This window comes from Mesoplodon densirostris, chromosome 14, assembly GCF_025265405.1.
Source record: "Mesoplodon densirostris isolate mMesDen1 chromosome 14, mMesDen1 primary haplotype, whole genome shotgun sequence".
Taxonomy (NCBI): Eukaryota; Metazoa; Chordata; class Mammalia; order Artiodactyla; family Ziphiidae; genus Mesoplodon; species Mesoplodon densirostris.
Window position 1 is genome coordinate 64,236,889 of NC_082674.1, and position 19,526 is coordinate 64,256,414.

The window sequence follows — 19,526 nt, forward strand, 5'->3', positions numbered from 1 at the left end:
CTAAATTTATTGTCATGAACATTTCATGATGCATGGAAATCAACTCCTTATGCTGTACACCTTAAACTTAAAAAAATTTAAAAAAAGAAAGAATGGACCTCAGTTAATATTAATGTCTCAATATTGGCTCACTAGTTGTGATAAATGTGCCATAGTAATATAAGATCTTAATATTAGGGGATGGGTGAGGGGGATATTGGAACTCTTTGTACTGTCTTTGCAACTTTTTCATAAATCTAAACAAGTTTATTTAAATATAAAAAAATAAATTTTTAATAATGTACAGAAAATCATTGAATTGTCCCTTGTATAATAATAAGTGAACTTCATGGTATATAAATTATATCTTAGTAGAGCTGTTTAAAAGGTTTTTAAGAAGGTCAGCGTGGGATCAGGGCTGGGCTGAGGCGGGGTCCGGGCAAGGTCAGGCAGGGCCAGGGTATGGTCAGGCCGGAGTCAGCAACCCTGGCAATGGGCGCGGAGGCATGGATTGTCCAAGGCGGAGGCCAGCCTGTGGCCCTTCTCTGGCTGCTGCTGCTGCCCGTGGCCACCCTGGAGCTGTGAGGGTCCCCGGCCACAGCCACGGCCGCCACCGGCTGGGCTCCAGGCGTGGAGGGAGTGGTGGAGGGCAGCGCTCCAACTCCAGAAGTGCAGCGGTTGGCCCCGGGAGCACAGCGGTTGGACCCGGGAGCCACAGGTGCGTTGAGGCCTCTGTTGGGGGTTGAGACGGCCTACACTACAGGGCCTGTGGGGGCCGGCTGTGACCAGGGCCTGCGTGCCCTGAGTCACTGAATTTCATCTTTTCTCTGCCCTGGCCAACAACCAGGCAGCCCAGAGACCCCCTCAACACAGGTGGGTCACCGAGTGGTCTGAGTGGCCCTGAGTCCAGGGCCGCGGGTCTCATTCCCCTCCATTAGGCCCTGGCAGCGCAGGCCCTAGACCAATATACCCAATCTCAGGGGACCTGGGCACACCTCTGCCCTCCGAGGTGTGAGTCCTAGAGCCAGAGCTGTCTTCATTAGCCCACTCCCTCTTCTTTTAGAAATGTAGAATCCTGAGTCAGAGAGGGGCAGTGACTTTCCCCAGCTCACAGAGCACCACAGACTTCTGCCTGCAAATCTCCCTCCCTAAGACACCGGGGTGACATGGAGGAGGCACAGGCCCTTAGAAGCCATGATCTTGAGCAAGTAATGTTGGCAACTTCTGAGACCTTTAGTTCTTTGATCTATAAGAGTAGGCACTGAGGTGTGCTAGTTGAGGGAAATAAGGTCTGTGATGTGCCCAGCCCTTGGCAGCCTCACACAGGGATGTCCTTCTCCCTGGAGATGCTGCTGTGAGCTGCTGTGGCTACCTTTGGTCTCCCCTTGCCCCATCCCACCAGACCTCTGGGTCCTCATCCCCACAGGGCTTGCTCTGTCCAGTTCTCAGGGGCAGCCAGTGAAGGCAGAGTCCAGGTAGTGCTGTCATTTTGGATAAGCCACTGGACACTTGGCCTTGGTTTTCCCATCTATGCAGTGGAGAGGGCCTTCCTGGTAGTGGCATTTGGGGTACTACTAGTGTCTCTATTGTAGGTGTCAGGGGAGTCTCCACAGTGTGCAGGAAACCCAAAGTGATGGGGAAGATCTATGGTGGCCAGGACGTGGTGGCTGGCCAGTGGCCATGGCAGGCCAGCTTGCAGTACCAGGGCTCACATGTCTGTGGAGCTGTCCTCATTAACTCCCACTGGCTCGTTTCCACTGCCCACTGCTTTCTCAAGTAAGTCCTCCTTCCAGGGTGCCAGCACAGGCACTGGCAGGGGAGGGGTATGCGGGGGAAGAGGAGAAAAGGGTTGATGGGCATCCCACATCAGCTCCTCTGGGCTTTTCTCTGGGGCAGTCTGTGGCCTTCAGATGCATGTCATTCATGCCTTTGGCCTGTGTACCCTCCACCTGGACTGTCCTCCTTGCTCACCTGCTCAGATCCGCCTCATGCTCTGCCTTCAGCCCCTGTGCCTGTCCTTCAACGCAGATGTGCCTCAGGAGAGTGGCAGTGTCCTTCCTAACTGACATGCAGTGTGGACCAATTTCAGATCACAGCTTCTTCTTAATGTCCCCACATTTCCAGGTATCAGATTCTAGGCAGGGACCTGAGACCGCATGTATGGCCAGCAGCTGGGCAATTCTTATTATTACTCCTGCACAACTATGTGCCCAGGAGTAGTCATGGCCACTGGTGTGCGTTGTGGGGAGCCATGGTGCCAGGCTGCATAAGTGGGAGATGGAGCTCCCTGGGAGAGTGACATGGCTGCTCAGGAGTCTAACTCCCCTGGCCGTCCTGGGCCTGGCTCAGTGTCTAGGCCTGAAAAGATGAGGAGGAGTCCCCAGGGAGTTGGGGCATCACAGCCCAGGTCTGGGAGCTGGAGCTTTCAGAGCTTAGAGACCTATTGACACCTACTCTATACCACGATCCATGCAAGCCCCTTTGTGACATCAGGGGTAGCAAGACCCCACCTCACCCTGTCTCCATCCTGTCACGAGAAGGCCCAACATGGGTGAGAAGGGCAGATGCATGGGCTGGGGGCTCCAGAGAAGGGCTATGGAGAGGGAGAGGCTTGCTAGAGGGGAAGGGTTTGGGCAAGGGGAGTATGAGTGGGTCTCCAGGTGGATGAGCCTTGCAAACAGTCAGGGAGGTAGGAAGTTTCAACACCTGTGTTCAGTGTGTTTCCTGCACTCATTTGCTCATTTATTTAACAAATCTTTTTTGAGTCCTTATAACTAAGTGGAGAAGCAGCCCTTGGGCAGGAAGGTGTTTAAAGAAAGGAGGGGTCAGGAAGAGTGTGGGGCCAGAAGGTGGATTGTAGGGAGTCTTGGGAAGGGTAAAGTTAGAGCTGGGATTGAACCAGAACTCCTCCTGTGTACAATCAAAAGACCTTCATTTGATAACTCCACCAAGAATCTTTCCAGCACAAGGATTCAATGCTCCTCTGATTCTAGTGTGTGATGGAGAAGCTGTGTGTCTGAGGTTGTAAGTAGAATATCAATTAGCCCCAAGAAAGAAGGGCTCCTGAACACTAGAATTGGGAGATAAAAGCTGTCTAGCATCGTGTGGGGTAGAGGGGTCCAGAGGAGTGTGGGCAGTTAGATGAGGCTGCAGGGAAAGAGGTAGCCCACACACAGAGGTGATGGTGACGATGTGCCCTTCTTCATCCAGAAAATCCCACGCCCCGGAGAACTACCAGGTTCTGTCAGGAAGCACCCAGCTGCACCAGCACACCCAGCACACCCGAGAGATGTCCCTGAGCTGGATTATCATGCACCCAGACTTTGAGAAGTTACATCCGTTCAGGAGTGACATAGCCATGTTGCAGCTGCTATTTCCTGTGAATTTCACCTCCTACATCATCACCGCCTGCCTCCCAGTACCTGACATGCAGCTACCCAGTAACTCATCCTGCTGGATAACTGGCTGGGGGATGCTCAATGAGGAAAGTGAGGGGCTGTAGGAGAGTCGGGTTGGGGGCAGATGAGGGTGGGGAGGAGGAAGGGGAGAAGGACAGAGGAGGGAAGAAGGGAGGTGTGGCTCCACCTGAGGGGTCCCCAAGCAACGAGGCACTGGATCTTGGCCCACGATGCCTCATTTCTAGAGGACTGGACCATTATAGTTCTAGTTCTGAAAGTGTGTGATTCTAAAGCTTCAGTGTTCCCTAAGTGCAAAGCTTTACACTGTAAGTCTGGGAATCTTTGACTTTTGGAATCAAGATTCTGGGTTCTTGAAGTCTTTCTGGTTCTGGATTCCAAGGTTTTAATCAACCATGGACCTGAGATGACTTGATTCAACTCAAAGGTCAAACTTGTGGCCTGGCTCATTCCAGACCACTGACAAACACCCTGATTTCCCATTGCCATAAGAGGAGCTTGGGAAAAGTGGAAAGAAAACACATGCACGACTTCTGACTTCTGAGCCTGCATGATCAAGTTAGAATGATTATGACTTGAGTGTTTCACTCTCTGAACCTCACTTTGCTCTTCCCCCAACCCAGCTCAACTATCTACTTTGTAAGCTTATTAGGTGAACTGAATAACACGGGAAAATAATTATCTTTTTTAAAATTGAAAGAGGAGAAATATAGGCAAAGACTTATGAGCAAGAGTCTTTATTACAGAAAGGAGTGTTTACGATTGGGGGAAATGCTTATGTTGCAAAATTAAGGGGAAAAAGAATATATATTTTAATTATTTGTAGGGTCATAATTTGGTACCGTGTTTCTCAACAGAGGTGCTACAGGTATTTTGAACAGAACCTGTCTTCATTGGGTGGGATGTGCCAGCATCCCTGGCCATTGCCCAGTAGTGTGTCAGGAACAGTCCCTAATCATAGGACAAACAACCACGTTCCCAGCATTCTCACACCACATACACAACACATACACACCACACATACACATTTCTCTCTCTCTCTCTCTCTCTCTCTCACACACACACACAGTTACTCCTTGAGGACAGAAACCCTGTCTTTCTTGTTTTAATATCCCAGCCTGTGGCCCGGGCAGGGCCAGGCGCCTGGTAGGTACCCAGTGCTGCCACCTTGGTCCTATAGACCATCATTTCTTGCCTGGACCTCCAGACAGGTTTCCGAGGTCTCACCCTTTGTGCCATACTTTAGTCTCCACATAGCTGTCTGAGTGTTTGCTTTAAAGCAGGAGTCATGCCAGTTCCCTGCTCATTACCCTCAGTGCCTTCTCATTTATACCTAGAAAAAAGTCAAAACTCCCTACCTTGGCTCTCAGGCCATGCGTAATGTTGGCCCCCATTCCTCTCTGTTCATCTCCTACTACATCCCTCACCCACACCATCCCAGCCAACAGGCCTCCTTCCTGCTTGAATATGCCAAGGCCATCCCCACCTCAGGGCCTTCACCTTGGCTGCCTCTGTGGCCTTGCTTGCTCTCCCTGTTAACCTTGGCATGACTCATTTCTTTACATGTACAACTCAGCTACTCCTCTGAGGAGTTTTACTTGATCATATGAGCTACAACAGGCAACCCCTAATAGCACATCTCCCTGTTTTACTTCCTTTACACCACTTCTTAGATCTAAAACAATTTGTCTTATTTACTTCATTTACCCTGTTGATGCCAAAAGCTCAGCTTCTCTGTACACTGGTGCTAAATCAAATCTCAGAGACAGTTTTGGGTGAAGTAGAAAAGGATAGCTTTCTTACTTTGCCAGGCAAAGGGGGACACAGCGGGCTCCTGCCTCGAAAAACTGTGTGTCTACTTGGAGAGGATAGTGAGAAGTTTTAAAGTAATGGTTCAACGAGGGCGTGATCAGTTCTTGGCCATTTTTCTGATGAGGTGGTTGTGAGGTAAGTAGGAGTCAGTATCATCGACCTTCAGGTTCCAGCTGGTCTGGGGTCTACATGCTTGTGGGCAGCATACCATTGTTAATCATCCACTTCTCCCACCTGGAGGGGGTTTCGGTATCTGCAAAATAGCTCAGAGATATTGTTTTGTGTATCCGTTGATGGGGAGCCAGGACCTTGCCCCAAGGCTGCACTATTGTTTCTCTTAAATGTTTCTCACTGGTCTCGCACCCCTCCCTTCCCTAATTAACAACTGCTTGAATCTGCCCGGTGGAACTCAGAGAAAGTCATGGAGGCTGAATGAAGTCTACTTCCTGTAATCAAAGAAATGCGGGACACAGAAAGGCTTTGTGCCCAGGAGCCCCACAGGGCCCTGCTAGGTATCCTTGTCTCCCCCAACTAAGAATGGTCCTGTGTATCATTAGTGTCTAAAAGATACTGAACACAAGGACAGAGGAATAAATGAGTGATTGGATGAGAGGGTGGATGGGTGAGGGGTAGGTGGGAGGATGAGTGGGTGGAAGGGAAGATGGGTGGGTGGGTGAAAGGATGGTAGGCAGAGATAGATGGAGTGGAGACAGATCAAAAGATCGGTAAATGGGCAAATGGATGAAAGGGTGAGTGCATGCATGGGACATGAGGAAAGAGGAAAGATAGGAAGATGGATGGAGGAATTAGTGGATGGATGGAAAGGTTAATGATAGACAAATGGAGAGTGGATGGGATGGTTTGTGAAAGGGTAGGTAGGTTGGTGAATGCTTGCTAAGCACCACTGAGTGGCATGTGTTGGTGGGATTTGCCTTTTTCCTTTGTGGAATAGGAGAGTTGTGGTCTATTGCTATGAGGGAGGTGGAGGGAATAGGATGAGTCTGGAAAAGTTTGAGAAAAGGAGGAGGGCTTACTAGGCATAGGTAGAAGACTGAAACAGTGCTGAAGGCTCAGCTGTGCTGAGAAAACTCCATGTTGAAGTGGTGAACAGTAAGGCAGAGTAGCCTGTAGCTAAGCCACAGCATCCTTCACTGATTTCCTCCTTATCCTCGCAGCGCCTCTGCTCGAACACTTCCATCTCCAGGAGGGTAAGGTGGGCTTCATTGAGAACAAGTTTTGTAATATATTACACAGACTTAGAAAAGGCAAGAACTTCTCCATGCACGAGGACATGCTGTGTGCTGGGGACTTCTCGACAGGAAAGGCCATCTGCCAAGTGAGCAAGGTCGTTTCTGTTCTTCCCTTGCCTGTTCTCAGGGCCTCAGTTTCCCTGGGAGAGGGGCTGTGTTGCCTCTACTGTCTTTGTGGAGATCCCTGGGACTTCCCATTTCCTCCCTCCACATGTCTTCCTGGGCTCCATTCCTTGGCAGTGTCCCCCAGGATAGCCCCTTCCTAAGCCCCTTGCACATAAGGGCATCTACTGGCAGCACCCTCAAACAGCATCTTTTTATGAGGCATACTTTAAAGTTTTATTGAAGTGTAACATACATACAAAAGAATATATTCATGTTGTTTTCATAAGTTGGAGGAACGTTCACATAGTGACGCAACACGTGACCAATACCCCAGAGGCCCCACTCACACCTCCTTCCTATCACCAACACCCAACAGAAACCACCACCTTCACTTCTGACAACTTAGATTCTGAATATTCCATAAATAGAATTTATTTCCAGTTGTCAATCTTTTGTGTCTTTATATTTGTGAGATTCATCCAAACTCTTAAATGTAGTTATAGTTTGTTCAGTCTCATTGCTCTACAAGGACTCTATTGTGTGAATTGAATTCTATGATCAGTTCTCCTCTTCATGGGTATTTTAGAGGTTTTTCATTTCTTTTCACTTCCAAATGTTTTATCTTCTATTTCACAGAAGCCCTTGAGTAGAATTGTTGAATTAAAAGGTATGTGTATATTCAGCTTTGGCAGATATTTCCTAACATCTCCAAAGTGGTTGCACCATTTCCACTCATTCCAGCAGTGGATGAGAGTTTAATATTTATTTATTTTATTTATTAATTTTCCTTATTTTTTTGGCTGTGTCGTGTCATTTTTTTTTTTTACATCTTTATTGGAGTATAATTGCTTTACAATGGTGTGTTAGTTTCTGCTTTATAACAAAGTGAATCAGTTGTACATATACATATGTTCCCATATCTCTTCCCTCTTGCATCTCCCTCCATCCCACCCTCCCTATCCCACCCCTCTAGGTGGTCACAAAGCACCGAGCTGATCTCCCTGTGCTATGCGGCTACTTCCCACTAGCTATCTATTTTACTTTTGGTAGTGTATATATGTCCATGCCACTCTCTCACTTTGTCACAGCTTACCCTTCCCCCTCCTCATATCCTCAAGTCCATTCTGTAGTAGGTCTGTGTCTTTATTCCAGTCTTGCCCCTAGGTTCTTCATGACCTTTTTTTTTCCCTTAGATTCCATATATATGTGTTAGCATACGGTATTTGTTTTTCTCTTTCTGACTTACTTCACTCCGTATGACAGACTCTAGGTCTATCCACCTCAGTACAAATAACTCAATTTCATTTCTTTTTATGGCTGAGTAATATTCCATTGTATATATGTGCCACATCTTCTTTATCCATTCATCTGTTGATGGACACTTAGGTTGCTTCCATGTCCTGGCTATTGTAAATAGAGCTGCAATGAACATTTTGGTACATGTGTGTTGTGTCTTAGTTGCACCACAAGGGATCTTTGCTGTGGCATGTGGGATCTTTCATTATGGTGCGCTGTCTGCTCCAGTTTCTCTTTGCTTGCGGTTCTCAGGCTTTTCTCTAGTTGTCGTGTGTGGGTTTTCTCTCTCTAGCTGTTGTGTATGGTGCTCCGGAGTGCATGGGCTCTGTAGATGTGGCATGCGGTTTCTCTTGAGGCACACGAGCTCATTAGTTGCGGCACGCGGACTTAGTTGCCCCATGGCATTTGGGATCTTAGTTCCTCAACCAGGGATTGAACCCGTGTCCCCTGCATTGGAAGGCAGATTTTTTACCACTGGATCACCAGGGAAGTCCTGGATAAGAGTTTATATCCTCGCCAAAACTTAGCACTTTCCATCTTTTCTCATTTTGATAGCTTATGGTGGTTTACAAGTCCCTGATGACAAGTTAAATATACTTTCATATGTTTATTGTCATTGGGTATCTTGTCTAAAGTTTCCCTTCAAGATTTCCCCCCCTCACACTTTTGTTGGGTTGTCTTCCTTTTCTTTCGGGGCTCTTTGTGTATTTTTACATATTCCAGGTATGAGTCCACTGTTGGATATTTGAATTGTAAACATTTCTTTCCTCTCTCTGTAATACTCAATTTTAGAGGTGGGCAAACAGACCAGGAGAGGGAAAGTAGTTACCCTAAAATAAGGCAGCACAACCTGGTTCCCCGTATTCTGACTCCAAGCCTAACCTGACCTCCACCATATCCGCCTTAGGGCCCAGCCTCCCAAGCTGGTATCCTGTGAGGATCTTTTACATAGATGGCATTGTGGAGTGGAGGGAAGAGTATTAGGGTTCTGGAGTTAGAGACACTGCTCTGCCCTGAAGGTCTTTTCACCTTCCGAGCCCATGTCCTCATTCATAGTGTAGGATTCTGAGGCCTCCTTCATGGGACTGTTGAAAGGATGGTGTAGTGGGTTGGATAGTGTCCCCTAAATTTGTAACTATTTGGAATCTCAGAAAGTAACCTGATTTGGAAAAAGGTCTTTGCAGATGTGATTAGCTAAGAATCTCGAGATGAGACTATTCTGAATTTAGGATGGGCTGAGAGATATACAGAGAGACACTTGATTCAGACTTCTGGCTTCCAGAACTGTGAGAAGAGAAATTTCTGTTGTTTTTGTAGTTACCCAGTTTGTGGTAATATGCTTTGGCACCCCAGGAAATGCACAGAGGAGGAATGGGATGCACCTGGTCCTTGGGAAGGCCTCACGGACAGCTGTTTTCACGGCGGCCCAGTGAAGCTACTGAGCCAGAGGGAAGAAGCTTGGCCACGTGCCCACCTGGTAGGAGGTAGACCCAGGTTTCTTGGTTCCCAGTCAAAAACCGATGGCTGTCTGGCCTGGCCCATCATTCTCACAGAGTCAGCTGCACCTGCAGGTGAAATAAAGGGCTCAGTCCCCCGAGTCCCCATGTGGCTGTCACGGTAGACCTCCCTTCCAGCCTGCAGAGGTCATGCCCATGGAGTTCAGGGCTGGAGCCCTTTGTCGGCTTGCCTGATGACATCCATAGTGCCCCTTGGCCCCACCCCCTCTCATTTCTCCCCAGGCTGAGAACACCATTGAGCTGGACACACAGGAGCCCCAGCACATGGCCCCTCCTGCCTCCCTTAGCCTTTCAGTCACCACAGCCTGTCTGAGAGGTTCCGTCTAGATTCATCTTCTGCCACATGCTTGCTCTGGTCCCCATCCTCCAACCGGGGGTCTCTTCTCTCCCTGAAGTGCCCTCCCCTTGCACAGGGAACCCAGAAACAAGTCTGTGGAGAGATAGACCATAGGAGCACTCAGTGCTCAGACTGTGGGGCAGGACAGACCTTGTTAAAGTCTTCAATCTGTCATTTACTGAGATTGTGACCTAAGATAACCCATGAAATGGAGTTGCCAATGGCCTCCACTTAATAAGGTCCTTATAGAAAATTCAGTACTGTGCCTGGCATTCCGTAGGTGCTTAACAACTGCTGGATATCAATCTCCTGGCCTGGTCTGCCTCCCTCTATCTGGATTGTACCTGTTTTTCTGGGCCTGTCTTAGACCTGTCCTCTCACCCAAGGTAGAGTTCATTGCTCTGGCCCTGCCCAACACACACACACACACACACACACACACACACACACACACACGGTTTGCTGTGCATCTCAGTTTGCATGGGATACATTAGTGTTGGGGCTTCTTCTGCCTCCTGAGAGCTCCCCAGGGTCCAGGAGGCTATTGGAGCCCTTCCCATCTCCCCCGTACTGGCCCAGAATCCATCATAACGTAGACAACCACATGGCTCATCTGCATGAATCCCTGAGGCCTGGAGTGGACAGGGACCAGGCCTTCCCCTGGCCTTGAACAGCTTGAGGTGGGTACACTGTGGGGAGGGCCAAAGGCACCCCAGCTAGGGAGCACAGAGGGGAAGAACTGAGGTGATGATGGCACATTCCCAATCTCCAAGAAGACCCTGTGTATGACTTTCTTGGGTCTGCAGTGACAAATCACCTCAAAGTGGGTGGCTAAAACAGAACTTTATTCTCTTAGATTTCTGGAGGTCAGAAGTATAACATCAAGGTGTTGGCCAGGCTGGTTCCTTCTGGACACTCTAGGGGAGAATGTTTTCTTGCTCTTGCTAGCTTTTTCCAGGCCACCAGCATTCCTTGGCTCATGGCCCCTTCCTCTGTACCCAAAGCACATTGCTCCTACCTCTGCTTCTGTCATCACATCTCCTCCTCTGACTCTGACCTCCTGCCTCCCTCTTTCTGCATGAGGACCTTTGTGATTACATTAGGTCCACCCAGATAATCCAGGATAGTCTTCCTATTTCAAGATGCTCAACTCCGTCACAGCTGAAGAGTCCCTTTTGCCACATAAGGTAACATAGCCGAAGGGTCCAGTGATGAGGATGGGCATCTTTGAGGGTTATTTTTGGCCAGTTACAGCATGTACCCTTCTCTCTCCTGCAAGCCGCCGCTTCCCCCACCGCTCCTCTCAGCTGGAGATCTTCTTATTTCACTGAGAACACCAAAGCAATCAATCAGACTAGAGCCCATTCATCTTGCCAGCCCTACTTTCCCCCACCCCAGTATCTTCCATCTCTCCTGAGCCTCATGGCCCATCCCAGCCAGTCCGTCCTGGAGCTCTGGGTGCCCAAAGGCTTTCCTGCTCCATGTCTTCTGTCTCCCCCTTTCCTGGCTCATGTGTAAACGTGCAACAGCCATCTCCCTCCTGCTATTGCCCAATTTGTCTGCCTTCCTTCCCCAAAAGACCCACAGCAGCACTGAATCTAACCCACTCTACCCAGGAGTGTCGCCAGTGTGCGACCAGAGCCACATGACCAATATCCCCAGGAGCCTGTCTTGCCAGAACCACCGGTGGACCTGAGTCCTCCTCTCACTCACCACTTCAGAAACTCTCACTCCCATTTCCTGGGCACCAGGACTAGCCAACTACTCTGCTCTACACCTGGTCCCCTCCCCTCCCACCTCTAAATGCCGGAGACCCCAGGGCTCCGTGCTCAGCCTGCTGCTTCCCCTCTGCAGTTCCTCCCTGGTTGGTGAGAAAGGCTCAGATTTGAAAGGTCCTGTTGCCTCCTTCAACATATTGCCCCAAATCTGACTGTTTCTTACCACCCTGGCCCTCCCCATCAATAATCTCTCAGCTTCTCTCCTGTAGCTACCTCCCAACTGGTTCATTCTCCACACAGCATCAGAGTGATCCAAGTGCTAAACATAACCTAGACAGTCCTCCATGGGGGTCAAATCTAACCCCCCACCATAAGGCCCTATGACCCCATGTACCATTTATCCCCCTGGCTCCACACACATCACTGCTCTTCCTCCCCCCCCCACCTGGCTCAACCCTCCTCTCCTCGTCTGCACTTACTGCTCCCTCTTCTTCATCAGAAAGTTAGGTTGTTTCTTGCCTGTAGTCTCAGCACAGGAAAGCTTTGTGCCTCCATCCTATGAAGTGCCCTTCCCTTCCTGTCCTGTCCCTTCCATGGCTTGTTACCACATGTCACAGCTGACACATGGCAGGCTAATTGGCTTATTTACAAAAGCACGACAAAAGAGGAGGCTTGTCATTTCACCGCTGTGCCCAAAGGCGGAGGCTGCCCTGGATGCTTGATGTGCATGTTGGACAGGTTAGTGGAGGAGCACCAAGCATGGCCATGGCCCCTGCTCCTCCACCCCCACACCCAAGGATGGGACCTTCGCTTTGGCTGATGAGTGAGGGGATTTCCATCCAGATTGTCCTGCCCTGACAGCATTTTAGGACCCAGCAGCTTTCTGGGGACCACCGATCTTCTCCCTGAGCAAAACAGGCTGCCTAAACCATGCCTGGGTATGGGCATTTCCTGAAGATGCTCAACCAAGAAGTTGAGAGAAAAACTAAAGGCCTAACTAAATGAAAGAAAAAGGAGGAGGACCCACGTGGGCATGTGCTGCTGCAGTTCAGGGTTTTGCAAGAGCTGGGGACAGACAGACGCAGCTTTAGCTGGCCAGGCTTTACTCACAGAGCAGCTCTCTTGGGCCCTATGGTGCAGCTGTCCCTTCTTGGCCTTGGATATTGCCCTGTCCTGGACCACCAGGACCTCGCTGGGCACAGGGGTCCATAAGTTGATAGGTTTAGATCCATGATTGTCCTGAGGGTCAATCAGGGACTTCCTAAAGCATGATTCCACTGCCTGCCTGCATGGCTTAATAGGGCTGCTCTGCAGTGGGACGCTGGTGTTGTGACTTTTACAGAGGTGCACCTGAGCCTGGATGGCAGAGACTCATAAGCCCCACCTTGCTACCTGGTCTTCTCAGACCTGGCTCAGTCACCCACATGAACTCCCATCTCTTTCCAAGGGCGATTCCGGGGGGCCCCTCATCTGTGACTTCGCCAGTGCCTGGGTTCTGATGGAGCTGTCCAGTTGGGGCTTTGACTGCCGTCATCCCTTCTACCCCAGCATCTTCACCAACATCACCTACTTCACTGACTGGATCGTCGAGATCCAGAGACTCACACCTCTCCCTGAGGCCACGTCCGCTCCTCCTCAGACGCTGTTTCCATACCAGACTCTGCAGGCTGCGGGCTCGCCTGGGCCTGGCAAAGCCTTTGTGCCTCCACAGAGCTGGCCCCTGCTGTTGCTCATGCTTGGTGCCATATGGAAAGCCCTGCAGTGATGCGCCAAGCCCCTCTGCTCTTGCTCTCTGCCTCAGGGCCCAGTCTCCTCGCTGGAACCTTCTGCCCCTCCCCTCCCCAAGCCCCATCACCTTTCACTGGTGCCTTCTTCGCTTTCCTTTCCAACTGTTGCCAGCCCACAAACCAAGCATAAAAAAACAAATAAAAACTAATGAAAGAGTCATCTTGCTCCTGTCTTGGGGCCCTATTGCCCCCCATGATCCTCAAGACTCACCCTTTCCCTTGAGGTCTGTTGTCTGGCTCCGTGGACAAGGAAACAGGACCCGGCAGGGAGACTATCCCAGGAGGAAGGCAGGGATAGTCAGAGGACACTGAGGAAGTCCAGCTGGGGAGAGAGAAAGGTGTCTTCACTTGCAGACACCACTCCTGCCATGGGGGTACACAGACCTTCAGAGGAAGGATATGTCAGCTCCAGGTGCCATAAAAAATACCACAGGCAATGTGGCTTAAACAACAGGAATTTATCATCTCACAGTTCTGGAGCCCAGAAGTCTAAGGTCTCTCTCCTTGGCTGATAGATGGCCATCTTCTCCCTGTGTCCTCACATTGTTTTCCCTCTGTGTGTTTCTGTATCTAAATTTTCCCTTCCTATAAGAGCACCAGTCATATTGGCTTAGGGCTTACCCTAACGACGTCATGTTAACTCAATTATCTCTTTAAAAGCGCTACTCCAAATAAAGTCACATTCTGGGGACTTCTCTGGAGATCCAGGGTTTAAGACTCCACGTTTCTATTGCATTGGGCACAGGTTCCATCCCTGGTTGGGGAACTAAGATCCCACATGCTGCATGGTGCAACCAAAAAAAAAATTGTCACATTCTGAGGTACTGGGGTTAGGACTTCAACATATGAATTTTGGGGGGTACAATTCAGCCTTTAATAGGAAGTAAGACATTTTCCCAGGTGTCTATATACAGGGGAGTAAGGATCTTTCCCAGAGTAAAGAACCGTCCCTCGTGGGATTTGGAGGAACAAGGACCAACTCCCCACGGAGGTAGAGGGAAGTTCCCAGAGTGCAGGACAATTGACTTGGACTGGAGTACATGACCCAGGCCATAAGGAAGGGGTTTCCAGCCTGAAGCATACAGGGCTTTTGAATGTAGCGGGTCTAGCAGAGTGAGTGGGAAACAGAGAGAGGAGGCCCGATGCCAGGCTGTGAGCTGAGGTCCAGGCTGGCAGCCCTCAGACCTCTGCTCCTATAGTCGACTTCCAGCACCCTCCTCACCCATTCCCATGCTCCCACTCTCCACAGTCTGAAGGGGCCCAATGCACTGCCCACCTGGCCCCCAAACCCACATGACACTGCTGTCTTCTGTGTAGGGGCCCAGGCTAGCCTGGCCCAAGATGTCCTCACACCTCCAGCAGTTGGAGCCTGGTGTCTCCTTTCTGCTTCGGTGACTCAATACTTAGTGGCCTGGCAATAAGCCTTCAAGCAATGCTTTAGTCACCCTTCCTGCCAATGTGCCTGACACAGAGTCCTTGTGCAGCCAACGGGATCCCAGGAGGCCTCGCAATGCACCCACCCCAGCCTTCATAACCCATGGAAATGTGGTAGATTTCCCATTTAGCACATATCCAATATGGACTAGATGCCATTCAAAGGGTTCAGTGTAAGTTCTTTCCAATCCTGGCATTGCCCAAATATCCTGAACCCTCACTGGCAGGTGAGCACAAATGGACTCACATGCACATGAACACTAGGATGTCACTGGCTGGAGCCAGGACCCTGCACAGGAACTCCCTTCCCAAGATGATCTTGGGAGGCATAAGAAAGTGTCTTCCCAGCATCCACACCTGTCTAGGCATTGACTCACACCCTGCCTCTGGCCATCCCTCTGGCTGGAGCTCTACCACTGAGGTACCACCACACCTAGCTCTGTGTCCACCAGCATCAGCCCTTAAAAGCCCAGCAGTCTGTGGACAGAGGAAGACAAATAGTCCCTCCCTTGGTGGTAAACTCGGCTATGGGGTCTCAGGCAAGGTTGCTCAGGCCCCTGGATGTCAGTGACTCTCCACAGAATCAGGGGTGCTCAGGCAGTTCAGCTGGAGTAGTAGCCACTCCACTGGTCCTAAGCTCCTATTTTTCTCCCAACCACAGCAACTTCAGGCTGGCTGGGCCCTGGGGTCCTCGCCATCATACACCATATTTCTGGAGTTAGGTGATTCTCTGCCCCTCCTGGATGTTCTCAGACCTCTAACCAAGGGATCCCAATCTCATCCACACAACTGATGGACCAAATTTCATCTCCAGCCTAGCCAGTTTCCCCATTAAATGAAACCAACTTAGTGCTCAGTATTATCCTGATTTAATTGCTTTTTAAAGATAAACTGAAGCCTAGTAGGGTTAATTAGCTTTTCAGAGATGACATAGGTAGAAAGTAGTAACAACAGGAATTCAACCCTTGATCTCTCTTGAGAGAACTTGAACATCTTTGTTCTTCCTACTCCTGCAGGCTGTGCCCACATGCCTGTTAGTCTGTCTGACCTCTCTTCAGACACCTGGGAAATACTCACTCTGACCTGCCCCCAGAGCAAGCCCCAGAGACCCACTGCTGAATAGGGAGACTAAGGCAGAGGTGGAGGGAAAGGGCTGAGCAGAGGACAGGAGGAGCCAGGGAGCCTGGGAGTACGGCCTGGAGGATCACTGAAGTCATTGGCAGAGAGAGGGACTTGAAAGGTCTGTCATCAGGGACTCCCTGCCCTCCCAAATGGTGCACTGGAATGGGTTACTGGTGCTCACTGCCAAAGTCAAGCACTGACAAGCTACAGAGGTGAGAAGAAACTAACAAAAATCAGAGGGTTCCAGTTTCCAGTGTGGGATATAAGGAGCTTGGAAATCATCACTCCCATCCTCAAAACAAGGAAACTTGAACAAACTGAAAAGTCAACAACTTTTCTTAGACTCATCAAGGAATTGAGGTCACAGGGCAAACCACTGCTCTGAAAATTGGTGAAACAGGCAGATACACAGAGTCACAGCTTACTTGAGTGAAGCCCAGGAGTAGAAGCTAGATGCCAGAGCCAGTAGTGGTGCAGGAGAACTTACATTTTAATTGATGACGTGCTGGAGGCTTGACGTAAATGAGCATGAGAGTTAAAACTCCAGGGGAGTCCAGTTGCAGGGAGGCCCCACACTTTCACGATTTTTCCTTAAGCAGCCTTATTAGGTTCTCAAAGCGCAGATCAGAGAAAATCTCCTACTGCTCTCTTCGGGGGAGCCAGGGGGAGGGAGAATGTAACCAGTTTCAGATATGCTCTGAGCATTCTATTCTACTTAACAAAAGCCTGGCCTCAAGAGAAACGATTTAAACAGAACATAATCTATAGGGTTGTTTTTAATAGCCTAAGTGGCTGTGGAAAAAGGGTAATCCCCAACTCCATCACCCTCAACCGTTCCTGTCTCAACTCATGGAGGGAGTGGTACAGAGAATCAGTTGTGAAGGTCTCGGGTCCATGGACACAGGCTCACAGAGACCTAATTATAGACTACAGAATATATCCTACCCACCACAATCCTCACCGCCACCTCTAGTAGAGCTCCTATATAAGAGGGGATTACAACTAAAGGAAACACATACCTTACACCTTATTTAAGAAGTCTCTAGGGAAGTCCAAAGACAACAGGGGGGACAAAAACAAGGGTATGAGAAAAACTTTTATCCTCTGACACCTATAGCTACGCCAAATAGTAAGAAGAGTAACTACCAGCCAGATAAATATAAAATCTCACACTAAAGGCCTATTTACTTCAGTTTCTTTCACTCAGTCCACCACATCCAGCTTTTGACGTAAAGCTGCAAGCCATAAAAAAAGACACACACATAAAAAAACAGTTTTAAGGACAGAGCAAGCATCAGAGGCAGACTCAATTATGGCAGACATATTGGAATATTCAGACCACGAATATAAGATAACTATAATACTAAGGACTCTAGTGGAAAAAGTAAGCAACATGCAAGAACATATGGGTAATATAAGCAGAGAAATGAAAAAAATCTAAAAATTAAAAGTAAATGCTACAATGCAACATTGTAAATCAAATACACTTCAATATTTTAAAAAATTTTAAAAAGAAAATGCTAAAAATGAAAAGCACTGTAACCAGAATAAAGAATTCCTCTGATAGAACCATCTGTACACCGGACACAACCAAGAAAAGGATCCATGAGCTTGAAGATACGCCAAAAGAAATTTCTAAAATGAAATGTGAAGAGAAAAGAGAATGAAAAAACACAACAATGTATCCAAGAATTGTGGGATAATTATAAAAGATGTAATATATGAGTAGTGGGAATACCAGAGGAGAAAAAAAGAGAGAAAGGGACATAAAAACTATTTGAAGTGATAATGATTGATAATTTTCCAAAACTAATGACAGCCATCAAACCACAGATCCAGAGATCTCAGAGGGCAATAAATAAGATAAATACCAAAAACTCTACACTTAGGCATGTCACTTTCATACTGCAAAAAAAAAAAAAAATCAAAGATAAGGAGAAAATCGTGAAAGAAGCCGGGGTGGGGGGGACACTTTACCTGTAGAGGAGCAAGGAAAACAATTACATTGGATTTCTCTTCAGAAACTATGCAAGCAAGAAGAGAGTGGAGTAAAATATTTTAAATGTTGAAATAAAGAAGCCACCACCATAGAATTCTGTATTCAGCAAAATTACCCTTCAAAAGTGGAAGAGAAATAAAGACTTTTTCAAACAAACAAAATTTAAGGGTTTTTTTTGCCAGTAGTCCTGCCTTGCAAGAAGTGTTAAAAGAAGTTCTACATAGAGAAGGAAAATGATATATAACAGAAAATCAGATCAATATAAAGGAAGGAAGAATTTTGGAGAAAAAACAAGTGGAGGTAAAATACAAACGTTTACTTTTCTTATCCTTAATCAATCTAACAAATATCAGTTTGTTCAAAATAGTGATAATAATTATGTATTCAGTGACGGACTATAGCTTATGGATGAATGACAGCAATGTTATAAGGAACAGGAAGGAAGAATTGGGAATACTCTGGTACAAAGTAGTTGCACTACCCATGAAGCAGTACAATGTTATATGAAATTGAACTTAGATTAGTTGTAAATGTATAACACAAAATCAAGGATATCACTAAATATGTTTATATATATATATATATATATATATATATATATATATATACAGATACACGAAATATTGAGAGGAGAAAAAATGGAGTCATAATATGCTCAATTAAAATAAGAGAAGGGACCAGAGGGCAGACAGCAGAAGCAAGAAGAACTACAATCCTGCAGCCTGTGGAACAAAAACCACATTCACAGAAAGATAGACAAGATGAAAAGGCAGAGGGCTATGTACCAGATGAAGGAACAAGATAAAATCCCAGAAAAACAACTAAATGAAGGGGAGATAGGCAACTTTCCAGAAAAAGAATTCAGAATTATGATAGTGAAGATGATCCAGGACCTCGGAAAAAGAATGTAGGCAAAGATCGAGAAGATGCAAGAAATTTTTCACAAAGACTTAGAATACACTAGAAAGAATCAATAGCAGAATAACTGAGGGAGAAGAATGGATAAGTGACCGGGAGACAGAAAGGAGGAATTTGCTGCTGTGGAACAGAATAAAGAAAAAAGAATGAAGAGAAATGAAGACAGCCTAAGAGACCTCTGGGGCAACATTAAATGCAACAACATTCGCATTATAGGGGTCCCAGAAGGAGAAGAGAGAGAGAAAGGACCCAAGAAAATATTTGAAGAGATTATAGTCGAAAACTTCCTTAACATGGGAAAGGAAATAGTCACCCAAGTCCAGGAAGCACAGAGAGTCCCATACAGGATAAACCCAAGGAGAAACACGCCAAGACACATAGTAATCAAATTGGCAAGAATTAAAGACAAAGAAAAATTATTGAAAGCTGCAAGGGAAAAATGACAAATAACATACAAGGGAACTCCCATAAGGTTAACAGCTGATTTCTCAGCAGAATCTCAACAAACGAGAAGGGAATGATATATATAGTGATGAAAGGGAAGAACCTACAACCAAGATTACTTTACCTGGCAAGGATCTCATTCAGATGCAATGGAGAAATCAAAAGCTTTACAGACAAGCAAAAGCTAAGAGAATTCAGCACCACCAAACCAGCTCTACAGCAAATGCTAAAGGAACTTCTCTAAGTGGGAAACACAAGAGAAGAAAATGACCTACAAAAACAAACCAAAAACAATTAAGAAAATGGTAATAGGAACATACATATGGATAATTACCTTAAACATGATGGGATGAAATGCTCCAACCAAAAGACACAGGATTGCTGAATGGATC

The 19,526-nt window shown here is 47.6% G+C and overlaps 1 protein-coding gene across 1 annotated transcript; it reads left to right on the plus strand.

The window, feature by feature from the left end:
• The first annotated feature begins 441 nt into the window (after nt 1-441).
• On the plus strand, nt 442-13,195 carry LOC132501363 (putative serine protease 47). The gene is given in 5 exon segments (XM_060116955.1): nt 442-677; nt 1,579-1,755; nt 3,190-3,467; nt 6,383-6,543; nt 12,878-13,195. Coding segments are annotated over 5 exon segments (1,170 nt in total).
• The last annotated feature ends 6,331 nt before the right edge of the window (nt 13,196-19,526 follow it).